The sequence below is a fragment of the Lithobates pipiens genome, unplaced genomic scaffold, assembly GCF_037356315.1.
Source record: "Lithobates pipiens isolate NorthernLeopardFrog02 unplaced genomic scaffold, aLitPip1_a1.2 Scaffold_3, whole genome shotgun sequence".
NCBI classification, from domain to species: domain Eukaryota; kingdom Metazoa; phylum Chordata; class Amphibia; order Anura; family Ranidae; genus Lithobates; species Lithobates pipiens.
In genome coordinates this window covers 228,287,464-228,312,953 of record NW_027507790.1, presented here as the reverse complement: position 1 = coordinate 228,312,953, position 25,490 = coordinate 228,287,464, and the positions used below count along the sequence as shown (strand labels likewise).

Genomic DNA, 25,490 nt, shown 5'->3' with positions numbered 1-25,490 from the left:
TGTAGTGATCAATAAATAAATGAACACTGCATTAGTGACACTGTGACTGGGGGGGGGCGGGGGGCCGATCGGGGGGGTGATCGGGGGGTGACTGGGGTGAAATGTGTGCCTGTGTGTACCTATGTGTCAGTGGACTGTTGGTGCACTTACTTGGACGTCTTCACTCCTCGCTGTCCGGTTCAAAAAGACCGCCACGAGGAGTGTGACATCACTTCCTCCTCCTGTGTTTACATTTTCACAGGGGAGGAAGTTCGTCACTGGCCAGGAGCGATCGAGAGGGGATGGCCAGAAACCAACGGCCATCCCCTCATCGCGGGTCGCTCCGGCACCGAAAGGGACCGCCGTATCTAGCGGGAGGGGGTCCGATCGGACCCCCCACCCGCTAGAAGGCATTCACGTACATTTACGTGATTGTGCCTGCCTGTGCCATTGTGTTGACGTACATTGGCAATACGGCGGTCCTGAAGTGGTTAATTTTGAAAAACATTTATCATTTTCCTTCCACTTCACAATTATGTGCCACTTGGTTGGTCTACCACATAAAATCCCAATAAAATTAATTTATGTTTTGGTTTGTAACATGACAAAATGTAGAAAATTTCAAGAGGGAAGAAAACTTTTTCAAAGCACTGTAGATCTGCATATCTGTATTTAAACTACTCAAGCATAAACTTAAAGTGGTTGTAAACCCTCCCTAGTGACTTTTAACTATAGGTAAGCCTAGACTAAGGCTTACCTATAGGTAGTGGAAATATCTTCTAAATAGGAGATATGTCACTTGTAGTTCGCCAATGATGTAATCGGCACATGCGCTGTGAAGAAACGGACCTCCGTGCCATTTCTTCCCCCAGCGCCAACTGTTACTGACGGCTCCCGCGCGCATGTGCGGGAGTGACATCGCGTGGCTCCGACCAGTCACAGAGCCAGAATCCGCAGCCCCCAGAAAGAAGATGGGCGAAGATGGACGCAGCCTGCACAGGGGACATCGATGGATTAGTTTGCAGGTGTCACATTATACTTTTAATTTACAGGCTTTGCAGGGAGCAAAAGAGGAAGTAAAACCTATCAGGGTTTACTTCCTCTTTAACAGTAACAAGCATGTAAAAATGTGAGAGGCAAGTATATTTCTAAAGTAAATGCCACCATATTGCACAAACTCTGTAGACTTCTAGTTTCATTTTGAGTAGTCTATGTGCCAATTATTTCATCCAAGATTCGAACAACTTTACCTAAGATTGACCCATTTCCATATAATATTCCATTGTAACAAAATAGGTAAATCTTGGGTGAAATTTGATTGACTCTTGGGTAAAAACAATGATTAATACATTCCTAAATGTCATACTTCAGTAAATCTTTTGTTTTTGAAAATTATTTTTTATTGTTTTTCAATGTAGAATGTACAAGTCATACAGTACAGTAACTACAAAAAACAGTAAGACAGCAAAAGACAATACATAGTAAAGCCACAGTACCAGTAGTCAGTACAGAAATTACAAATATCCATCAATGATGCAGTGAGAATCAAAATCATACAGCAATTGTATAGTAATCATCAGGGCTGGTGATAGAAATCATGGGGCCCCGTACAGACTACCCCACCGCGCCCCCCCCCCCCCCCTAAAAAATATTAAAGCTGTATCTCGCTAAAAATAAAATTAAAATTACTAGCTGACACAAATACAACATAACTTACAGAATTCCTGCTAAATCTTAAAGATAAAACTCAGTAAATAAATAAAAATGAAGATGAGATGAAAAAATATACAGGCTAGTCAAAGTTACAGAGATAATAAACTCAGCAGCAGAGTTAACATTAGAGCCAGCCTGAGAGGGAGGGGGATTAGTGAGGGACAACTGTCTCTTTCTCATCAGATAAAAGCTGGCAGCAGAGAAAGGGGGGAGACCAACTTTCAGCTGCTGGAAGAAGAGAGACACAATTGTTGTCCATCACTAATCCCCCTGCCTGTGTGGGCCCTCCTGTGTGCTTGGGCCCCCTACAAGAGGACCGGTGCCCCCCCCCATCAGCAGCCCTGGTAATCATGTAAGGGTCACACATGCCTCCATATATCAAAGTGAACAGACAGGCAAAATAAGGGCTTGTACAGAGCCGCTCTGCCTAGCAGGGGATCGCTCTGTTGATCCCCGCTGAGCATGAAGATGACAGGTCTGTCTCTGCACACTGTGTAGGGACAGACCTGTCAGAGTGCCGCTCTCCCCTATTGGGGATCGGATGAAGACGGACCGTAGAGTCCGTCATCACCGATCCGCAGATGGATGGAAAAATAGGTTTTTCCTCTGTCACACTTTTTCAGATCGGAGCGGGCTGGATGTCAGCGGACATGTCACTGCTGACATCCGTCGTTCCATAGAGGTCTATGGAGCATACATTCGGGTCTGCCTAAACAACTGACAGGCGGACCTAAACGGACAGTCCGTGTGAAAGAGGCCTTAGAGGGTGTTCATTGTTAACTGAAAAGACTTGGGAAGCCGTAAAAAGGTATATATGAAATGGCTATCAAAAGAAAGCACATAGTTGCCACATTAAGCAAGGTATCAAATATAGAGGATTAGCTAAATACAAGTAAATAGTTAATTGGACACTGTGACTGTGGAGTTAACCCAACATCCTCAGACCTTGTCAAACTTAGCAGGAACCCCCCTGATCCTTCGGTAAATCTTTAATAAGCTAATGAATTGTAACTTTTTTTTAGTTAGGGCCGATCACACTGCTGCGCTGTGGTTTGGCTGCAGTGTGGGTGTACCCACGGTTTTCATGAGGGCTACCTGCGGTTTCCAATAGACTTTCTATTATGCCCCCCACTTTTGGCATTCATTCTGAAAGCACACCAAAGATGCAGCATGCAGGACTTTTGGTGCATTTTAGAAAACGCGCCAAGATCGCGGGACAAAACTGCAGTGCAGCAGTGTGAAATCACTCTACTGCAGTTTCTTTACTACAAAGTGACTACAGAGGGACATGTCCAACTAACTGCAAATAGGGACTACTCTACATTTGATGGAATAGATATTAAATATTTGGATTATCAGACTGCTTATCTGTTCATGTAGATACATATGTTGCATATAAGGACTACAATGGCTTTCTCCCTGTGTAGGTATAATATCAAATAAGAAATTTACAGAAATTCTCATGGATCTTACGTCAATGAATCTTGGAGATGACACTCTTCCGGATCCATGGATGCATCTTACTCTTCCTGAGGTATGTTCAGCCTTTCCAAACGTTCAGATTTGTTTTACGCTGACTTGTAAAAACCAATATCTCCTGATGAGATAAGTTCAGAAGACACAGGAGGGGAGGTTCAGAATCATAACGGAGACCATTCCAAATTCTACCTTCAGTTCCACCTACTGGTGTTGCGTGACCACAAAGGTAGGACAACTAAGGTCTTCAGTTCTTTCAACCATACAGGAGAAGAATGAGCTCACACTGCAGGTTGTAGAGAGCTTATGCAAGGAAGAAATGCCTCCATGTTACTAAATGGAAGAAGCAGATGAAGGTTTAAACTGGAAATTAACTTTAACATTCTCATTAAAACTACAGTTTTGCCCAAGCTGGGACAGATATTTAATTTTACGTATTTAGTCCTACCTTACGCAGTAGCATATATTCACCTTTTCTTTACTCCCCTGCCACTACATTAGGCGGTTAGGAGCAAGAAAGGACAGTAAAGAAAAAGTGGTTTCAATGCAAACTTGTTGGTTTGCCCTGCATGGTCAAAGCACATGTTTCTTTTAAAGACCTTGTTTCTGTATATAGTATACTTTATGTACATGGGTGAATGCAAATTTAGACATTCACAATGGTAGTTATTTACAGTTTTTCACTCTCAATAAAATTCTACCATTAGGATCTTACTTAAAGTGATTGTAAGGGTTTTTTTTTTTATTTAAAATAACAAACATATCATACCTCCACAGTGCAGCTCGTTTTGCACAAAGTGACCCCGAACCTGCTCTTCTGGGGTCCCGGTGGCTCTCACGGCTCCTCCTTGCATCAGATAACCCCCTCGGGGAAGCAATTTCCCAAGGGGGTTACCTTGCAGGCGCACTCCTGAGTCCAGCATTCGGCCGCCATAGCCGCAGAATGTATGACTCTGCCCTGCCCCCTGGCGGACATGTCATTGGATTTGATTGACAGCAGCGGAAGCCAATGGCTGTGCTGCTATAAATCTAGCCAATCATGACACAAGACACTGGCTAGAGCTGGTGTGCTCGTCCCCGGCGTGAGAAAAAGAGGATTCTGGTAAGTAAAATGGGGGCACTGGCGGGCTGCTGCACTGCAAGAGGTTTTTCACCTCTTTTTTTTTTCACCTCTTTTCAAGTATTTGATCTCCTATTGATTTTGTACATTTGCCCACTGACAAAGAAATGATCGGTCTATACATTTAATGGTAGGTTTATTGTAACAGTGCAAGACAGAATAACAACAAAAATATCCAAGAAAAAACGCATTTCAAAAAAGTTATAAATTGATTTGCATTTTAATGAGTGAAATAAGTATTTGACCCCTTCGCAAAACATGACATAGTACTTGGTGGCAAAACCCTTGTTGGCAATCACAGAGGTCAGACGTTTCAGAAGGGATTTTGTCTCACTCCTCTTTGCAGAGCCTCTCCCAGTCATTAAAGTTTCGAGACCGACACATTTGGTAACTCGAACCTTCAGCTCCCTCCACATATTTTCTATGGGATTAAGGTCTAGAAAATGGCTAGGTCGTGTGTTTTGGGTCATTGTCATGCTGGAATACCCATCCACAACCCATTTTCAATGCCTTAGCTGAGGGAAGGAGGTTCTCATCCAAGATTTGACAGTACATGGCCCCGTCCATCGTCCCTTTGATGCAGTAAAGTTGTCCTGTCCCCTTTGCAGAAAAACACCCCCAAAGCATAATGTTTTCACCTCCATGTTTGACGGTGGGGATGGTGTTCTTGGGTTCATGGGCAGCATTCCTCCTCCTCCAAACTCAGCGAGCTGAGTTGATGCCAAAGAGCTAGATTTTGGTCTCATCTGACCACAACACTTTCACCCAGTTCTCCTCTGAATCATTCAGATGTTCATTAGAAAAGTTCAGACGGGCCTGTACATGTGCTTTCTTGAGCAGGGGGACATTGTGGGAGCTGCAGGATTTCAGTCCTTCACGGTGTAGTGTGTTGCTAATTGTTTTCTTGGTGACTATGGTCCCAGCTGCCTTGAGATTATTGACAAGATTCTCCCGTGTAGTTCTGGGCTGATTCCTCACCGTTCTCATGATCATTAAAACTCCAGGAGGTGAGATCTGGCATGGAGCCCCAGACTGAGGGAGATTGACAGTTATTTTTTGTTTCTTCCATTTGCAAATAATCGCACCAACTATTGTCACCCTCTCCCCAAGCTGCTTGGTGATGGTCTTGTAGCCCATTCCAGCCTTGTGTAGGTCTACAATCTTGTCCTCGACATCCATGGACAGCTCTTTGGTCTTGGCCATGGTGGAGAGATTGGAATCTGATTGATTGATTGCTTCTGTGGACAGGTGTCTTTTATACAGGTAACAAACTGAGATTAGGAGCACTCCCTTTAAGGGAGTGCTCCTAATCTCAGATCATTACCCCTATAGAAGACACCCGGGAGCCAGAAATCATGCTGATAGGGGATCAAATACTTATTTCACTCATTAAAATGCAAATCAGTTTATAACTTTTTTGAAATGCGTTTTTCTACATATTTCTGTTGTTATTCTGTCTCTGACTGTTAAAATAAACCTACCATTAAAATTATAGACTGATCATTTCTTTGTTAGTGGGCAAACATACAAAATCAGCAGGGGATCAAATATTTTTTTCCTTCACTGTCTATAAACACACACATTCACTGGCCACTTTATTAAGTACACCTTGCACGTACCAGGTTGGATCCCTATTTGCCTTCAGAACTGCCTAATTTCTTCGTGGCATAGATTTAACAAGGTTTTGGAAACATTCCTCCGAGATTTTGTCCAATATTGGCATGATAGCATCGCGCAGTTGCTGCAGATTTGTCAGTGGCACATCCATGATGCGAACCTTCCATTCCACCACATCCCAAAGGTGCTCTACTGGATTGAGAGCTGGTGACTGTGGAGGACATTGGGGTAAAGGGAACTCATTGTCATGTTCAAGAAACCAGTGATGAGATGATTGGAGCTTTGTGCCATGGTGCATTATCCTGCTGGAAGGAGTCCTCAGAAGATGGGTACACTAATCAAAAAGGAATGGACAGCAACAATACTCAGTCCGTGGCATTTTTCCAGTCTTTTACTGTCCAATTTTGGTGAACCTATGTGAATTATAGCCTGTTTCCCGTTCAGAGCGGACAGGCGTAGCACACAGTGTGGTCTTCTGCTGTAGCCCATCTGCTTCAAGTTTCGTTGTGTTGTGCATTCAGAGATGGTATTCTGCATACCTTAGTTGTAACAAATGGTTATTTGAGTTACTGTTGTATTTTCTATCATCTTAAACCAGCCTGCCCATTCTCCTCTGACCTCTGACATCAACAAGGCATTTTGGTCCACAGAACTGCCGCTTACTGGATATTTTCTCTTTTTTTAACCATTCTCTGTAAACCCTAGGGATGGTTGTGCGTGAAAATCCCAGTAGATCTCAGCAGTTTTTGAAATATTCAGAGCAGCCCACCTGGCACCAACAACAGTCACTTAAATCCCCTTTCCTCCCCATTCTAATGCATGATTTGAACTTCAGCAAGTCATCTTCACCACGTCTAGATAACTGTCTGAGATATATATATATATATATATATATATATATATATATATATATATAAATGTGACCTATGTCTTGTAAACAGTATATTATTACTTGAAAACTTTACATTTTAGATACATGAAATAACCTCGGCCCTGTCACTGGGCTCAGACATGATGAACTGGCGTAAGTTCCTGTTAGCGGCCTCCTTACCTTGGCCGTACCCCTCATTGCTCCAACTTCTAGAGACACTGCAGAGATTTCAGGCTACAGATCCGGATATGTATGGCGTAGTCGATGAGGAAACTTACAGTCAGGTAATTCATCTTCATGGTGATTGATTTCAGTTGCGTTTGTCATGGTGTTACTGATAGTTTTAACATTTTTTCTACTTTCCTATAAAATTAGGATCTTTGTAATGTACTAGATTGATATTGTGGGAGAAAAGGACTATAATTAAGGAAATAAAGGAAAGGTCTGTGATATGGATCCAGTTTATGTTTAAAAAATAACTCTAGTCACAACAGAATGAAATATATTTTCAGGATTTTATAAAAGAATAACATTTACATGCTTTTTTGTCCGCTTAGACATTTTATTGTGTTCTTAGTGCCTTTCATGATATGTAACTTTTAGTTGAAACAATATGACAACATTTTTATTTAATTGTAATCTCTGTATGATCAGTTACCTGAAACAGACTGTAAGCCCTTGTACAGACGGTCGGAGATTCCGACGGAATGTGTCGTATCGGAGCGTTTTGTCGGATATTCCGACTGTGTGTGGTCTCCATCGGACTGTTTCCGTCGGAATATCTGACGGACCAACTTTTCCAACTTGCCGGTAAAATTTTCAGACAAAATGCTCCGATCGGACATACTCCGATCATGTGTAGCCTACTCCGACGGACAAAGTGCCACGCATGCTCAGATCAAATTCCTAGACCAAAGCTATTGGCTACTAGCGTGAACATAGTCCCGTCGTAACAAAATAACGTCATCACGTTATGTACAATCGGATTTTCCGACAACTTTGTCCGACCGTGTGTATGCAACAGTTTCGGACAAAATCCATTGGATTTGGTTGTCAGAATGTCCGACCGTGTGTACAAGGGCTTACACACGATCGGACTTTCCGACAACAAAACCGTGGGATTTTGTTCGAAGGTTGTTAACTCCAACTTGTCTTGTATACACACAGTCGCACAAATTTTGAACGTGAGAACGTGGTGACGTACAAGACGTACAAAAAGCCCAGAAAAAGGAAGTTCAATAGCCAGTGCGGCTCCTTTTGCCTGATTCCGAGCATGCGTGAACTTTTGTGTGCCAGACTTGTGTACACACGATCGGAAATTTCGACAACAAAGTTTTGTTGGTGGAAAATTTGAGAACCTGCTAGCCAACATTTGTTGGTGGAAAGTCTGACAAAAAATGTTCGATGTAGTATACACACGGTCGGACTTTCAGCCAATAAGCTCACATCCAACATTTGTCGTCGGAAAATCTGATCATGTTTACGGGGCATAAGAGCCCCAAAAACCCAGTAAAAGATGGAAAGGAATTGCATATCCTTACTATTTGTTTTTTGATATGTTAAGTAATAGGTTCAATTTTACGATTTAGATTAATAGTTAATGTTTTGGTAAAATGAAACCTAAACTCTATGTATGGCTTTTATTGCATAGCTACAAGCTTCCAGCTTGGACCAATGTAAAGGCCCATACACACGATCAGACTTTTTGACAACAAACATGCAAATTACCTGTTTTAAGGAAAAATCCAACCGTGTGTACGCTCCATCGGACAAACTTTTTCGGTTTTCATCGGACAAATGTTCGCTGTGTAAACAGACAAACTCTCCGGCAACAAAAGTCCTATGGTGCAAAATCCTATTGTGTTTTCACAAGTTCATAGGACTTTAGTCCAAAGTACAAACACACATGCTCAGAACCAATACAAAAGATCAGGCAACAATACAGAAGTTGACCAAAGGGTGGTGGTAAAGAGCTGAAAAACCACATGATTTGGTGAAAGTTGGCTGAAAAAGTCCTGCTGTGTGTATGCATACCAAGTTCACGGCCAACGCCCTTTGGACAGAAATCCACAGAAAAGTTTGTCTGAAGTCCGATCATCTGTATGAGGCTTAAGTATAAATATTGCATACCTGAGTGATTGCTGTGGAAGCAAAGAATCACTGTAGTAGTCACCAATTCTCTGCTTCCACAGCAGTCTCCTAGGTATGGAGTATGTATACTCACATTGGTCCATGCTGGACTAATGTAACTTTGTAGTAAAAAATATACCTGAGCTCAGCTTTAATAGTTCGGTTCAATGAGTTAAGGGTTCACTTGTCTTAGCTTTTGTGTTAGGGTCCTTTCACACGGATGATCCATTCAGGTCCGCCTGTCAGTTTTTCAGGCGGACCTGAACGGATGCTCCATAGAGCTCTATGGAGCGTCGGATGTCAGCGGTGACAAGTCCGCTGACATCCGAGCCACTCCGATCCAAAAAGTGTGACGGAGGAAAAAGCTATTTTTCCATCCGTCATCGGATCGGATCGGGTGATGACAGACACTGCGGTCCGTCGTCACCCGATCTCCCATAGGGGAGAGCGGCGCTGTGACAGGACCGTCCCTACGCAGTGTGCAGAGACGGACCTGTCCTCTGCCTGCTCAGCGGAGATTGCTCCGGCGATCCCCGCTGTGCAAGCGGATATATACGGGGGCCCCATCTGAAAGGTCCCTAAGGGTTTTAAAGATGAGCAAGTCTTCAAAAATTTGCTTCAATGGCAATACGGCAAATTTTATGTCCAAAACTTGCTTCAGCAGAACAACTCCACCATGCTGTTGGCATATCTAGGAAATAAGTTATTAGCCATTTCAAGGTAAAAATATTATCAAGAAGGACTTTCGTTTTTCTTAGAAAAGGAGGTTCAGTGTACTGAGCTCCTGGAACTAAAACAGCAAATTCTTTTTTTTTTTCTTAGTATACTGAGTTTAGATATAGATGTAAGCTCCTGGATCTACAACAGCAACATATTTTGCATAAGAAAAGCTCCATGTTTTCTAAATAACTGCAGCTTTAGTAATAATGAGCAGCTCCTGGGACAACAAGCTATTTTGTAGAACCAGACCTCTACATTTCCCAAAGGACAGCTTTTGAAGATTAAATCTTTTTATTAAGAAAAATAAATGTTACAAAATACAACATAAAGTAAAGTCATGAACTCTTGTAATTCTCGGGTCCCGTTCACATCTGGCAATTTGGGATCTCAGGCAGAATTGCTGTAATTGTGCGCACAATTCCAAATTGCACTGCAATTGTGGCAAAACACACTACGGGTATGGCCACAATTGCCACAATAATAATACCTTTTTATTTTTAATTGTCGTGTGATGAATCGTAGAGCAATCGTGGCAAACTAAATCGCATGAAGCATGTCACCCAAAAGAAGATTCTGTTCTAAAAAACTTTGCATGATGTGGTTTGCCACGCGATATTCAATATCCACACCAAGCTTTAGTCTGTTTGATCAAAATTTAAAGTCAGCAGCTGCTGAGTTTTAAAAAGAGGACACTTACCTGTCTAGGAATCCAACACCATGCTCAGCCGGGCCGGTTCTTTGTCTGTCTTTGGGTCCCCGGCGCCAAGCCGAATTCCTTGCGGCTTTCCATTGCACATGAGCGAGCCACCCTGTGCTTTGTGAATGGTTCTGCAGCCTTCTGGGACCTATGACATGCCCCAGAAGGTTACAGGCAGCGGGGGGGGGGGGGACTTCCAGTTGAATTGTTACAGCGTTTCAACCAGAACTGGGAGTAGGTACCTGTCAAAACCAGGTAAGCTCCCCCCCCCCTTTTTAGAAGGAAGTGAGTTGTCTATTCTGTGCCAAAACAAAACAGCCAGGCAGGGGGCAAATGACCAGTCACCAGTATTGTCCGTGATACCTCTCCTGATTTTAACCTACTACTGACTTACCACGCCTCACCATGACACATGTTTTGCTCTGTGTCTGTGTGTGGAGGTTGCCATCTTGGTAGAGGCAGGTCTTTGCTTCCTCACATCTGAGCCTCCAACAAGGAAAATAGTGAGCAGTACATTATAGTGACATTGTCAAATCTCCTGAGACTGGCAGTCAGAGGCGACAGTGCCTTGGATCTCACCCTGCAAACATACAGCTACATGGATGTGATCATCTATCTCAGCACCTCCACATAGCAGGAAGTATACTGTTATATTTTAGAACAATTTAGAAAAAAAGAGTATATTTTTTAAGGTACTGCTTGGATACAATTAACACATCTAGATGTTCCCTATAACATAGCAAATATTCACTTTTGAAGTTCAGCTCCACTTTGGCCACTTTCACATTGTGGCGCTTTACAGGCATTTTAGTGCTAAAAATAGCACCTGTAAAGCGCCTCTCCTGTCACTCCAGTGTGAAAGCCTGAGTGCTTTCACACTGGAGCGGTGCGCTTGCAGGAAGCTAAAAAAATTCCTGCAAGCAGCATCTTTGGGGCCGTTTAGGAGCTCTGTATACAGCGCTCCTAAACTGCCCCTGCCTATTAAAATGAATGGACAGCGCTGCCAAATCGCTTCGGCATCGCTACACGGGCGGTATTAACCCTTTTTTTCGGTCGCTAGCGGGGGTGAAAAGCGCCACTAAAACGACAATAAAGTGCTGCTAAAGCTAGTGTCGCTTTACCGCCGACGCTCTCACCGCCCCAGTGTGAAAGTGGCCTTAATGGCCATGAAATTTGCTGTGCACATGGCATTCTGACTTGTGTTAACCAGTGTGCCCACTCCTAGGATCCAGTAAAGGATTAGGTGGAGGCTTGAGGTCAAAAGGTTTTCTTTAAAAGATTACACTACTTTTTGATTGATGTTGTAAGATGAAACATATGTCAAGGCGCATCCCGGTCACGTCACTTCCGGCCACTTCCGGTTTCATTACACTACGGCGATGGAACGCACGCCAGTTTAAAAAAGCGCCAGTTTAAAAGCGGCTGCACCATCCATCTGCCCGGTGACTCATGCTGATATCCTTAGTGCAAGGCAAAGGCACTGAGGACATCAGCATATGCTATTAACCTTTTTTAAATAAACGGTGTTATACTATGGTCCCGTTTTATGATCTTTTTCTTAATGGGCTATGGCGGTGGAGAAAGCATAAGGTTTCCAGCCACATTCTTATTGGTACATCAGCCGGATTATTGACCCACAAACGCAGCCGAAACTGACCTTCTTTTTACCTAAAGAGGTCACGGTGGTCTGGTGAATAGGCATTTCACGCACATCCACCGGGTGATTTACATGGAATTTTTGCAACTGGTGATGGTGTAAGATTAAAGTCGCATCACAGCAGATATATGGACTTGAATCACTGTCACTTATTTATTCATTACTAGGAAGCACTTATGTCTTGTTTTTTTGTATTAATAATTTAGCACTATGCAATTTAATCTGTTGTTGCATTAAGATTGACACTATTGTATTCACAGTGTCCCCTATTATACACCCCAAACTAGTTCAAGGCTGCACCTTTGCACTTTGAGGGGAGCAGCTTATTTATATCATTAAAATTATCATTAAGCCAATTTAGCCATTTTCATAGCGTGAGGTCCTTTCATTTTATACTTTTTTAAAGCTAAACCTTTGCACCAAATATGAATGTTCCAGATCTGTAGACTCAAAATCGAATGGACCTCAGTAATAAGTATAAGTGAAAATGTATCCGTTTTGGGTAAGCTGACCATTGAAAGACTATGCTACAGATTGGAAACATTTATTTATAAGCTACTAAATTGTATATAAGGGTCTTTTAGTGTGTTTGTTTTTCCTCACTGTAATCGAAAGCGTTGTTCTAAAGATACATTTCATTACAACATTAAAGTGTTACTAAACTCACAACAGTAAAATCAGTCTGTATATGCAGTAAAGCATGATTATTATAATCACTGTGGAACCTAATAGGTAAATTCTATAAAATTCTGTAAAAAGGCTGTTTGATCCTGTCTTCTCTGATCCTTCCCTTCTTCCACTATCCCCAAACCATCTCCTGATAAAACAGAGCCTTAAGGGCAAGCTGCACATGCAGTTTGGTGTGTATTGCTAGAGAGTTTTTTTTTTTTTTGTTTTTTTTTATGGGAGAGTGCATGTGATCAGCACAGGGCCAATCAGCATCGTCCAGACAGAGAGTCAGGGGGTCCTCCTACAAACTTTAACCAGTGCTTAACTGGCATTAATAGAAGTCACAAGACAACTGCTATATACTGCTGATGGGAAAAGGTATTTAGCAGTTTATATTTTCCTAAAATATTTTCATTCCCATGTCCTGTGTACTGCTGGAGACCAGATATAGTAAATGCAGGCTCCTGGGTTTAGTAACACTTTAATAATATGTTATCTTGAAACCATGTTTGCATATTGTTATAAGGCCTCTTTTTTTCCTGGAAGGTCAAGCTGTGGTTTACAGGAGAAACTGAAGAAATGGTTCCTGAAGACCCAACAGAACCTCTGCCATTTAATAGGCTAGAACATCTTATAAAGGTATGTTAACTAATCGAAGCTGCATATATAAATACATCAATGGCAGAACAGCTGAGCTGAGTCTTATCATAAAGCAAGAGATCTAAAAGGCTTTTTCCACCTGGTGGTCTAGCACCCATTCCAAAGAGTGAATCTCTTGGTTATTAAACATTTCAAATCAAAGTGGTTGTACACCTCAGACATGAAAAATTAACAAAGTATATCCATCTATAGTGTGTACTAGTTTCAATTAAGAGCACTGAGTGTCATTTCTGTCTGCTGCTTTGTTCCTCTGTTATCAGTATGAATCACTTCTGATTTTCCTGACACCAAGAGAAAAAAGTTGACTGGGGACTATCTCAGCTCTGTTCCTGTGTGAAGGGGGGTGTCCTTTCCCTCCAATCAGCTCTCAGAGCTCCCCTCACTTAGCCCTGCAGAGTGTAATTTCTGCTCTCCGGCCCCTTCTTTTGACCTCTCAGACAAGCTTTAAAAATGCAGCACTTTGAACGGATGTATAGAAGAGAAGACTGCAGGAAGACAGGTACAACTTATGTAGCAGGATTTGTTGCATCTCTGTGTAATCTACAACCACTTTAAATGTCCTGCCTAAGGTGCCTGCATTTAAAAGCTTAAAAAATCCTCCCTTGTGTGCTTCTCTGAATCTAGATGCACTTTGAAGCGAGGATTCACCTTTTTTTGTATTTGTGAATATAACACATTATAATACTGTATATATTTTTTTAACCACTTGCTGCCCTCTAACAGTAGATTAATGCCGCGTACACACGATCAGACGTACCCACAGCAAAATCCATGGGATTTTTTCTGACGGATGTTGGCACAAACTTGTCTTGCATACACACGGTCACACAATGTTGTTGGAAATTTCGAACGTCAAGAATGCTGTGACGTATGATGAGCCGAGAAAATTTAAGTTCAACAGCCAGTGCGGCTCTTCTGCTTGATTCTGAGCATGGGTGGAACTTCGGAATTGTGTACACAGGATCGGAATTTCCAACGGATTTGGTTGTCGGAAAATTTGAGATCCAGATCTTCAATTTTGTGTGTCGGAGATTCCGATGGAAATTGTCCGATGGAGCCTACACACAGTCAGAATTTCTGACAAAAAGCTCCCATCGAACATTTTCCATCGGAAAATCCAACCATGTGCACTCAGCATTACTGCTCACGGGTGGTAGCTGCATGCTCAGCAATGTACTGTTATACTGGTACATTGTTCAGCACATACGCACTGGTTCGCCCTCTGGGGCACTCAGCGGCACGAACCCATGACCAGACACAGCGGATGACAGTAGTCAGTACCTGGCAGCTGTGAGCAGCCGGGATATCATCGCAATCACTTGATTACAATCAGTGTTGCTAACCATCAATATTTTTACTGGCAACCAGTAAAAAATGGGCACTTTTCTCCTGCCAGTAAATGCCAGTAACAGGAAAAGGTAGTCAGTAAAAAATATGTGTGTGACGTTTGGCCGAGACCATCCGTGTGCCTGCTACAGTGTGTCCGGCCAGTGCCGGCGGTGGAGGGGGGGGGGGGGGGGGTCTGGCAGAGGTGGTGCCATATTGTGTGAAGTCATGGTGGAAGGGAGCTGAGCAGAGTGGCTGGAGCCTTGTGTGTGGGTCTACGAGGCAGGAACAAGGCAAGCTGGGAGCGGGACTGTTAGTGTTGTTTGGACTGCAGTGGACTGAAGGGACCACCTGGCATGGAGAGAGACTGTCACTGACTTAGGAGGGGACGTAACATGTTGTGAGGTGTCATCATCATCTGTGTTGATGCACACTGCATTTAGTTTCACTGTCAGAGTCACTTTCATGTGTGTGTGTGCCTGCCCATTCTAATTTTTTGCCCTGCTGAGTAAAATAAAATAAGAAATATGTTTTTTGCCTTAATATGTACCTTAAATAGCTTTGCAAATTGCAACTTGTTTGTAGCCTAAATACTGAAATTTGCACTTAAAACTGTCATTTTTGGAACTTTTGGAAAAGCCAGGAAAAACTTGGATGTGCCAGTAAATTTTGGGTGTCATGTCAGTACATTTCAATCTGGTAGGTTGGCAACACTGATTACAATGCTAGCAAAACAGGCAAGAATGGCTTCCATTTATGACAGTTTTACTTACTATTGTGATGCTGTAAATGGCCTTCAGCTATCACATGGTACCTGGGCCAAACACAGCACCCTGTAATTAAGCACAATTGTGAAAAAAAAAACCTTTATTTAATTTCTTAACTTTCCAAAATATTGCGCCAAAAAATTACAACTTCAGAAAACTCACCATGCTTCTTGCTAAATACCTTGGACTGTCTACTTTTCAAAAAGAGGTCATTTGGGGGGTGGGGATTTATACTGTCCTGGCATTTTACAGCTTCATGAAATGAGTTAGCATGTGTGGGAGTTCAGGCCAATTTAATTTCTTAGCCTAAAGTTCCACTTACATTTTTAATCTTACTCTTACCCCAAGCCATAAACCTCAGCCTAACTTCTAGCCCTACATTTTAAATAGTGGTTAAACCTAGCCTTACCCTAGCACAAACGTAAAGGCTAGATATAATCCTAATGCTGACAAAAATTACAATTCCTATTATATTAGTGCCAGCATTTGTGCCAACACTGAATACTCATAAACTATTCTGAGCAAAAAAAATATGTTAAATATGAGTGCTCCATGCTGAAAACAACCAATCTGCTAAATTGTGATCCTTTCTAGCTTTCTTCCATACTCCCTTCTCTACATAGAGAAGCTTACAGAAGCATAAACCCCAGCGCTATATAGACTACATAGATCAACCAAATCAGTCTTTATACATACTAGGACCAATTTTGTAGAAATGCCAGTTAACCTTCTTTTGATTTTTTTCCATGTTTTCTCTTTTCAGTTTTTCTTTGACTTGTTCGCCAACCAGGAAGCCCAGCATGCTCGGCTTCACTATGTGGCTATGTTGTTATACTTCGCCTCCCATCCAGATCCCACAGAGGGATTCTACAGAGCACTCAGTATTGTCACAGGAAAACCAATAGTGATTAAAACAGATGACAACTCCCTTGTGAAGGTAGAGAACATTTCCTAATATACACCCTGTATAAAGTTCTTATTACACTTTTTGTAATTATTAGTGTGTTCTACTATTGGAATGTACTGTTTATTCTATTGAGATTGTAACCTGGATTTCCAAGAGTATTTTAGTCTCTCTCTAATCATCTAAAGCCAACTTTTATTTTTCATTTTGAATATAGTGGGGGGGGGGGGGGGGGAGTTAGAACCTCTGTCAGGTTTCTATTGCTCTCTATGTCCCCGCCAGGGAGTTTTGTCCTCTTTATTTTCCCTGGTGACCATTCTCACTGGGACAAAAAGTTATAATAGATCACAAATTTTACAGTTGTCACTAAAACAGGAATAGAGGCTAAATCTTTCAATGGACAATGGGGACACTTGTCCCAGTGATTTCTACTCATTTCCTATCACTTCCAGTTGTGTCTCCAGAACAGCTAGTGAAAGGAAACCTTCCCTATTGAACACAAAACAAATTTCAACCCTATACTCTCTACTAAAACGAAAATGTTTGGCTTTGGATATCCCTCAGGAAGTCCCATCAACTAGAATGGTAAGCCCTGCACTATATAGTCAAATTCCCACATTTGAAGGAAAGGGTGCAGAGCTTTAAAGTGGTTGTAAACCCTTACAACACACTTTGACCTACAGGTAAGCCTAGATTAAGGCTTACCTGTAGGTCCAAGAAATATCTCCTAAACCTACACAGTTTAGGAGATATTTGCCGAAAGACAGACACCGCTGTCTACGGCACATGCCCGGTAGACAGCGGCGCGCAGGCGCACTGAGCGTGCCGCGGTCAACGGCGATATGCCGCGAGTAGCGGCTCCCGTGCGCATGCGCGGGAGTGACGGCTTCGCCGAATGACAGCGGCGGAGCAGCGAGACCCACCTGAAGAAGGATACGCCGGACTACAGGGGACAGCGGTGACTTCGCTGGCTCCTGTGTCAGGTAAGTGACACATAATGGACTACTATGCGATGCATAGTAGTCCATTATGCTTTACCTTTGCAGGGAATGAAAGAGGAAGTAAACCCATCAGGGTTTACTGCCTCTTTAAAGTGGATGTAAACCTGAAAAAAAAACATTTTTTTAATGAAGACTTCTACCTGGTACAGTAGAGGATGTCAATTCATCTGTGCGCAGTCTTGCCACGAAGAGTTAATTTCAGCTCTGAGCAATCCTCTTGTCGTTTTTTAGTAAGATAACAAAGATGAGTTTGTATCGCACATCTCCCACTGCTGTGACTGACATCTGATTTCTTTATCTCCTGCACAATTCCAGCTTTACATCCCTCCTCTTTTCTTCTCCAGCTCTCCCAGGATTGGCTTCTCCACACCACAGCATGATTGGGCATGCTGAAGTCATGTGATGCCTTTCCTGAGTTTTGACTGGATGGTACTCAAAACTCAGGAATAAGAGAGTGTAGAGGTGAGCGGGGAGTCTTGTGAGATCACGACTCCGCCCATGAGCTCTGGCAAAGAGACCCACCCACCGATTCCAGAGTTTTGTGGGGCTCCAACTGCTAAAGGGGGTGACATTTGCAAGGCAGGGATACATGAAGGAGGCTTACATGTATATATACATTAATACAGTGCCATTAGTTTATACTGGGTGAGTGGTGGGTTTACATCCAGGTTCCTGAGCACTGAGGAACATTTCATCCCATAATTCAGTTTTGAATACGTCTCTGTTAGGCCCTTTTCACACGGGCGCTTCCACTAAGCGGAATCTGCTTACTCAACGGGGGATCTCTCCGCTGATCCCCACTGAGAATGAGGATAGCAGGTCCAAAACAGACACAGTCCCGCTCTCATCTATGGGGCAATCAGAGTGAAACTGACCCCCTGTCCATTTCCATCCGATCCACCTGATGGATGGGGAATAACACCGCCATTTTTTTGGCAGACAGAATTGAATCAGATGGCGGTGGGTGTCAGCGGACCTGTGTCCGCTGACATCCAGCGCTCCATAGAAAAAACTGGAGGGTTCTATCAGGTCCGCCTGAAGAACTGACAGGCGGACCTGATCGGACAGCCCGTGTGAAAGGGGCCTAAATATCTTCGTCCTCCTTCCACAGTCTATGTCTGCCAATGTTTTTGGGTGGGTGTTGGTTTTGGCATGTTATAATAATTTTTGTACCCCCTGCATTGTATTTGTGAGGTTAGCAGGATTCCCCTTGGAATTGTTTCCCCTTTACAAAGCTTTGTGAACTGATGCATTTATATGGACGATGAACTACTCTTTGCATTACATATCATTTTAATGTTATTTTGTATTCCCTATAAATATACATGTATATGTTGAGCATTAAAATTATGTACTTTTTTCATTTGCAGTCTTTTCCAAATATGGGTATTTTTGAAGACGGTAGAAATGGGATTATGGGAAATGAGGATGAAATACTGAAGAACACTGAAGAGGTCACTGTCACTCTGGAGGAAGTCCTGCAGGTGTTTGAGCATGGAGCTGGAGATATTGGGGAAAGTCATAGGTTTTACTCACGCGAAAAAGAAGCAAGTAGTGATTACAAGGTTAGTAAAATTATTATATTTAATGAGTACAGTGCTGGCAATATCTTTAGTGGACAATTGAAAAAAGAAACACCAGCCAGTAAAAAAAAGGAAAGCCCTGACTGAAATCCTCACAATCCTCCCCAGTGCTTCCCCCTGCAGTAATTCGATTCTGACACTAAAGGGTTGACTTACTAAAGGCAAATCCAATTTGCACTACCAGTGCACTTGGAAGTGCAGTCGCTGTAAATCTGAGGGGGACATACAAGGAAAATAAAAAACAGCATTTTTGCTTGTACATGATTGGATGATGAAATTGGCAGAGCTTCCACTCATTTCAGAGCTTCCTTTCAGATCTAAAGTGACTGCACTTCCAAGTGCACTTGTAGTGCAAAGTGGATTTGCCTTTCGTAAATGAACCCCTGAATGTTCTCATTCTTCTGAAGATGGGGGGGGGGGTCATGGGGAGCTTTACCGGTTCTGAACCCTGAGTTGGCCTTTCAAAAGACCGTAATTGGGCATATGCAGTAGTATTATTCAGTCTATAATTACTGTAGCTGTGCAGGCTTACTTCTAAAATATTTATATTTTATCTTATAATTAAGCTATAATTTGCTTCATCTTGTCTGAGCGATAACTGAAAGAAAGTCATAGGTGACTGTACATATTAATATCAAATAACAGAGGTCTGTACCATTTTACAAGGCTAAGTTCACCTTAAAAAAAGAAAAAAAAAATGCACATTTTTGTTCATTTTTTTTTTCTTTCTTGGGAGCCTGTAAAGCATTGCACCCAAGATCAGCAGATCGTGGGTTCATTTTTAGGGTCTTGCAGACTGAACGCAGTTACTGAAATCCAGTAAGCTCAATGGACTACAAGTGATCTCACCAGTGCCCTCACAGTTCACTGAGAACTACAAGCCGTCTGCTGCAATGGCTGGCGGTAGTTGTAGTTTATTCATTCACAGCACTCTGTGAATGAATGATGCAGCTGCGTGGGCGGAGCCCCACACAGCTGCACTGTTTTCAATTGTGACAGAGGTGCAAACTCAAGAACTTGGAAAACAGCTGTGAAGTAACAGCATAAAAATGGTTAATAGACAGGGTAGGGGCTATCAGAGGTAGTCCCATACAACTATAATAAGGAGGCATGTTGAAATGTTTTGAAATAAAGCCTAGTACACACTTCTAGTTTTTATTTTATTTTTTTGTTCAATCCAGTGGGCTGAATGAGAAAAACCTGACCGCTCAGGTCGGAGCCGCTTTACTAACTATCCAATGTTAGTACAGTGATCTCTCCTGCTGTTCTATTGTGCTCTGACAAGGGGACTGTCCCCCCGCCAGAACATTCTGGTCAGCCATTGGCTGAGAGCGCTAATCAGGAGCCGGTCGGCAGACCTTTTTTGGTCATGCCCCCATCCGGCCGGCTTCTGTCAGACAGGCTGCCGTACACATGGGCCAAATGGCGCCCGACATAAGGCCCATGTGTATGGGGCTTAATGTTACACAGATCAAATCATTTAAAACAAATTTTTGACAGCAAACCACCATCAGGTCCCCAACCTCCCTTCCTTCTTTGAAGTTAGTATCTCAGCTAGAGCTTTTGACTTTTTCCTATTTTTTCAATCATTTAAAACTTTTCTTAGCTCCTGTGATGTCATCACAGGGCTCTATAAAATGAGCACAGCAGGAGAAATTTGCCATACGCCCTACATCATTACCAAACATCCTCTACCTATACACAGGCTATGCACAGGCTGCTGGATGTTAAGGAACTGATGTGGGCAAGTGGTGACAGAGGAGCAGAGAACTCCCCTGTCATTGCCAGCATTATCACTGTATTGGGCAAGTAATCGTTAGAAGCATACCACTGCTGTGACAGTGTTGACATAATTAGCACACACATTTGCTTTCAGTAGCCAGCACTATACAACTACCGGCATCAAACACCGCTGTCAGTGTCCACAGGCAACTATGAGCTGCAGACTACTGATATGTGAAGCAAATATAACCAGTTAACTCAGTCAATATGCAGGTAGGACCCCCTCCTTCATCAGGACGCTCTGACATGATAAGTAGAACTGCAAGAGAGGGACTGGTTTACTGCAAGGGAAATTAGGCACCTAGGACACTCTAGTGATGGACGAAAAAGAATAAAATGAGATCAGAACACACTAGAGTACAAAAGAAAAAACAATATATGGTGATCAACCAGTAAGATTAGGACTTTATATTGAAAAAAACAATACTCCAAGAGCTGGAAAAATAAACTCTAAAAATTCTTAGGAAATTTTCAAAGGGTAGGTAATTGCACAATCTTAATTAAAACGAGATTGTGATTACTTGTTAAACATTCACTAAGGAAGAGAACATTGCCAAAGAAGATAAGCCCTCCAATCAGTATATCGCTGTAAGTCACTGATCTCAGCATCAATAATTAAGTTGCTTTTCTCTACAGAGTATCCAGCGCATATTCAGTGAAATCAACCCAGACGGTGGCGCAGTGCCTGTCACCTCTCTCCTGATACACCCTGCTTTTTGTGATCTTGTTGAAAGCTGTCAACACTATAAGCTTCCTGTAAGTAAATTTTCTAGATAAGAGTTTTGCTTTGTTTCCACTCACAGCTAAACAATTTAATGTGATCATATTCCTTGAAAGTGGTAGTAAAGTGGCTGTAAACCCTTACATACAACCAGTGCAGTGACTGGCCTCAGGTGATACACAGGGATGATACAAATCCTCCTATAAAAGGTGTACCTGTTCATCTGCAGTTTTCTCTTCTCTACAGCCATGCAAACTGCTGAATTATAAAGCTTGTCTGAGAGTTCAAAAAAAAAAGGGGCAGAGAGCTGAAGTTGCACTCTACAGAGCTCATTGAGAGCTAATTGGTGGGAAGGGACACACCCCATTCACACAGCACACAGGAACAATGATGAGGCAGTCAATCAGCTGGAGGTCCCTCCCTTGTCACCATTTTTCTCTAGGTGTCAGGGAAACTTGTCGGAAGTGGCACATAGATAGCAGCGGAAGGAAGCAGCAGACAAAAATGACCTTAATTGCAACAAGCACACACTATAGAGATATGCGGTTTATAACCACTTTAAAGGTGTTGTAAAGGCAAAGGATTTTTTATCTTAATGCATTCTATGCATTAAGATAAAAAGCCTTCTGCATTAAGATAAAAAGCCCCCCAGCACCCCCTAATACCCGAGCCACATCTCTGTCCAGCGATGTCCACTAATCCCTCAGCCGTCTGGGATTCTCCCTCCTGATTGGCTGAGACCCAGCAGCGGTGCCCTTGGCTCCCACGACTGTCAATAAAAGTCAGTTAGCCAATCGGGACAGAGGGCTGGGGCTGAACGGCAGCTCTGTGTCTGAATGGACACGCGGAGCTGCAGCTCAGCTTACGTGCCCCCATAGCAAACTGCTTGCTGTAGGGGCACTCGATGGGAGAGAGGGGCCAGGAGTAGTGAAGAGGCACCCGAGAAGAGGAGAATCTGGGCTGGCCTGTGCAAAACCAACTGCAAAAAGCAGGTAAGTATAACATGTTTGGTTTTTTTTTTGTTTTTTTGTTTTTTTTTAAAACAAAACTTTACAATCACTTTAAACCTCTTTTAAAAAAATTGTCAGATTAATGTCATAATGAGCTAATATGCACTGCATACTAGAACATTATAACAGACTTACCTGTAAAGCGGATCCCTCCAGCGGAACGCTGTCACCACTCCATCTTCATCCGTTCTTCCTTCCAGGTGCTCCCTCTCCAGCTGTTTAAATGGCCGGGCCACAATGACATCACTTTCATGCATGCACACAGGAGTCCCGATTGGGGCACAGCTCTCTCAATGGACAGCACACATCAGTGTGCCATCCACTCAGTGTGCATGCACCAGTGACGTTACCGGCATCTACAAATGTGAATATCTCCGGCTGGTACTAAAGTAAATATCTCCTAAATGCGTATTAACTGTACCTGCAGGTAACCCTTATTATAGGCTTACCTATAGGTACAGGAAAAGCAGACTTTAAAGCTGAACTCCAGGTAGGTATCAAAGACACAATTTAAAGAGGAAGTAAATCCTGATGAGTTTACTTCCTCTTTCATTCCCTGCAAAGGCAAAGCATAATGGACTACTATGCATCGCATCGTAGTCTATTATGTGTCACTTACCTGACACAGGAGCCAGCGAAGTCACCGCTGTCCCCTGTAGTCCGGTGCATCCATCTTCTCGGTGGGGTCTCGCAGCTCCGCCGCTGCCATTCGGCGAAGCCGCGATGACGTCACTCACTGCGCATGCGCACGGGAGCCGACACGCGCGGCATCTTCATCATTGACGATGCCGCGCTCAGTGCACCTCCACCGTATAGGTTTAGGAGATATTTTTTAGACCCACAGGTAAGCCTTAATCTAGGCTTACCTGTAGGTCAAAGTGGTTTGTAAGGGTTTACAACCACTTTAATTCAGCTCTGTATTCAGAGAGTGACAGCGGGATGAGCTCATCAACGCGCTGCTTCTCCTTCACGGTGCAATCACAGGCTGGCAGAGGGACAAGACCTGTAATGCCCCGTACACGCGGTCGGATAGTTCTCTGCGGGCCAAAAGGGTGGTGGGGCAGTTCAGGAAAGGTATCAGTGGGAGGGAGAAGGAGAAGTGGTGCCTTATCAAGAGTACCGGCCATTTAGCCCATTCATTCAAGATTCTATTTAATGAAGAAAGCAAAGCAAAAGCCTTGCTAGATAGCTGCCATTTAGTTATTACAGTGTAATGATAAAGAAAATTCTTTCTTTCCTAGGGAGCGGATGAAGGATTGCTTAATCGATTTGGAACTACCTAAAACAAAGAGATATATGAATCCTTTCAACCTCTCAATGCTATTGTATTGAATATTCATAAAAAACATTTTAGGCTATACTTTAAAAGGTGTAGTAGTTAGGGGTATCCTTTAGGGGTATTCTTATGCCTGCCATACATGGATCGACATTTGGTCAGTTCAGCGTGGACTGGCGGAATTTTGATCCATGTATGGGCAGGCTGGTTGTACAGAAGTCGATCTACAGATCAGGAGTTCAGGTAGCAGGAAGGGGCAAGCAAGAGCTTTGCCTTTCAAAACACCCCGGGATTTGGCCATTACAGGAGGGACTTTGATTAGTATATGCAGGTAGCTCTAGATGCCCCCACATTGTTCCTGCAGCAATTTTTTTCTTATTTTTAAGACCGTTTCTTTTTACGCTTATCCTGTGTTGCCTTTTATAGAAACCACAACCTAAAAGTTTGTATTTATTGTGTTACAGGACATCCAGACCACACTACAGAAATCCAAAGTGACACTCTCGAGTGAAGGAGACACCCTAACATCCAGCATCACTGGAGTATAATACACAATGCATATGCCATATAAACTCATTCTACAAGGATTCTACCAGCAACAATATTTTTTAGTGCTGGAGATTATGTTTACAATTGTATTTCTATCTGAAAATTTATTTTGAATTTTTTTAAAGTGGTAGTAAACACAAAATCAAACATTTATCATATTGCACTTTACCAATTCTTAGATGTTATGGCAGCATTAGTTTCCATTTTTAGGCTTTCTGTCTTCAATGTTCATCTGGTGATCCAGCCAGCAAGTCTATTGTTTTTCAAAACTGCAAACTGTCCAACTGTTTACATGGACGAGACAAACCACTTAATGCTGACAGGGGGGATTAAAATAATCCACTTTTATTTTTATTTATTCATGTAAAACCCTTATACCAAAAGGAAAAAACTGTACCGGATTTTACAGCGTGAGCTTGGCTTCAGTTTGTTTTGTGTATTTAAATTTGCTAATACATTTAACACAACCCTCCTCCCCGACTGACAATGCTGTTGTCTGCGGTGCCTCTTGTGTTCATTAGTCCAGAGTTGTGTCTCAATTATACAGGCGGTGTTATTGGCCAGATCACCAGGTGAAAACAGGGGGAAAAAACAAATAAAATAAAGCTAATGCAGCCATCACATCTAATAATTGGTAAGCTGCAACATAATAAATTTTTGGTTTTTGGTTTTGGGTTTAATACCGCTTTAATGTTGTTGGATCAGCTCCTTACCTAAGCCAAATCTCCTATTCTGTGTTAGAGGGTGCCAATATTTGACTCTTGGCAGCAGTCCTGGGACAGAATTGTGCAGCTGTTCTCTGCACTGGGACCATGACTGGTCCTGGTAATGAGATGGTGGCAGACTCCAGATTCGGATGTGAGCCTCGGTTTAGACAGGTTGATTCTTTTTGTTCTCTTCAATAAAATATTTGCAAAATATGCGTCTGAATTTGTAGCTTTAACCAAACAGTATCTTATATATAAAGCATGACCAACTAAACGTATGCAAACTTGAGCAAATCACCACTCACCAGGGATTCAAATTGTATTCAAACGGTTTGATTTACTAAAACTGAGTGCAAAATCTGGTGCAACTCTTCATAGAAACCAATCAGCTTCCAGTTTTTTTTGTGTTAAGCTTAATTAAACAAGCTTAAGTTAGAGGCTGATTGGCTGCCATAAACGGCTGCACCAGATTTTGCACTCTCCAGTTTTAGCCCCAGTTCACACGGCCACGACTTGTCATGTGACTTGAGAGCTCAAAGTCCCCCAACATGTCGT

The 25,490-nt window shown here is 42.6% G+C and overlaps 1 protein-coding gene across 3 annotated transcripts in view; it reads left to right on the top strand.

The window, feature by feature from the left end:
* Positions 1-25,148, top strand: part of SPEF2 (sperm flagellar 2) — a 231,501-nt gene extending 206,353 nt beyond the window's left edge. For all 3 annotated transcript variants that reach the window (XM_077462869.1, XM_077462868.1, XM_077462871.1), the window contains exons 31-37: positions 3,120-3,226; positions 6,878-7,060; positions 13,196-13,288; positions 16,166-16,339; positions 18,678-18,872; positions 21,309-21,428; positions 24,144-25,148. In XM_077462869.1, the coding sequence (XP_077318995.1) occupies positions 3,120-3,226; positions 6,878-7,060; positions 13,196-13,288; positions 16,166-16,339; positions 18,678-18,872; positions 21,309-21,428; positions 24,144-24,227 (956 nt within the window). In that variant the 3' untranslated portion in view covers positions 24,228-25,148. The remainder of the gene's footprint in view (positions 1-3,119; positions 3,227-6,877; positions 7,061-13,195; positions 13,289-16,165; positions 16,340-18,677; positions 18,873-21,308; positions 21,429-24,143) is intronic.
* The last annotated feature ends 342 nt before the right edge of the window (positions 25,149-25,490 follow it).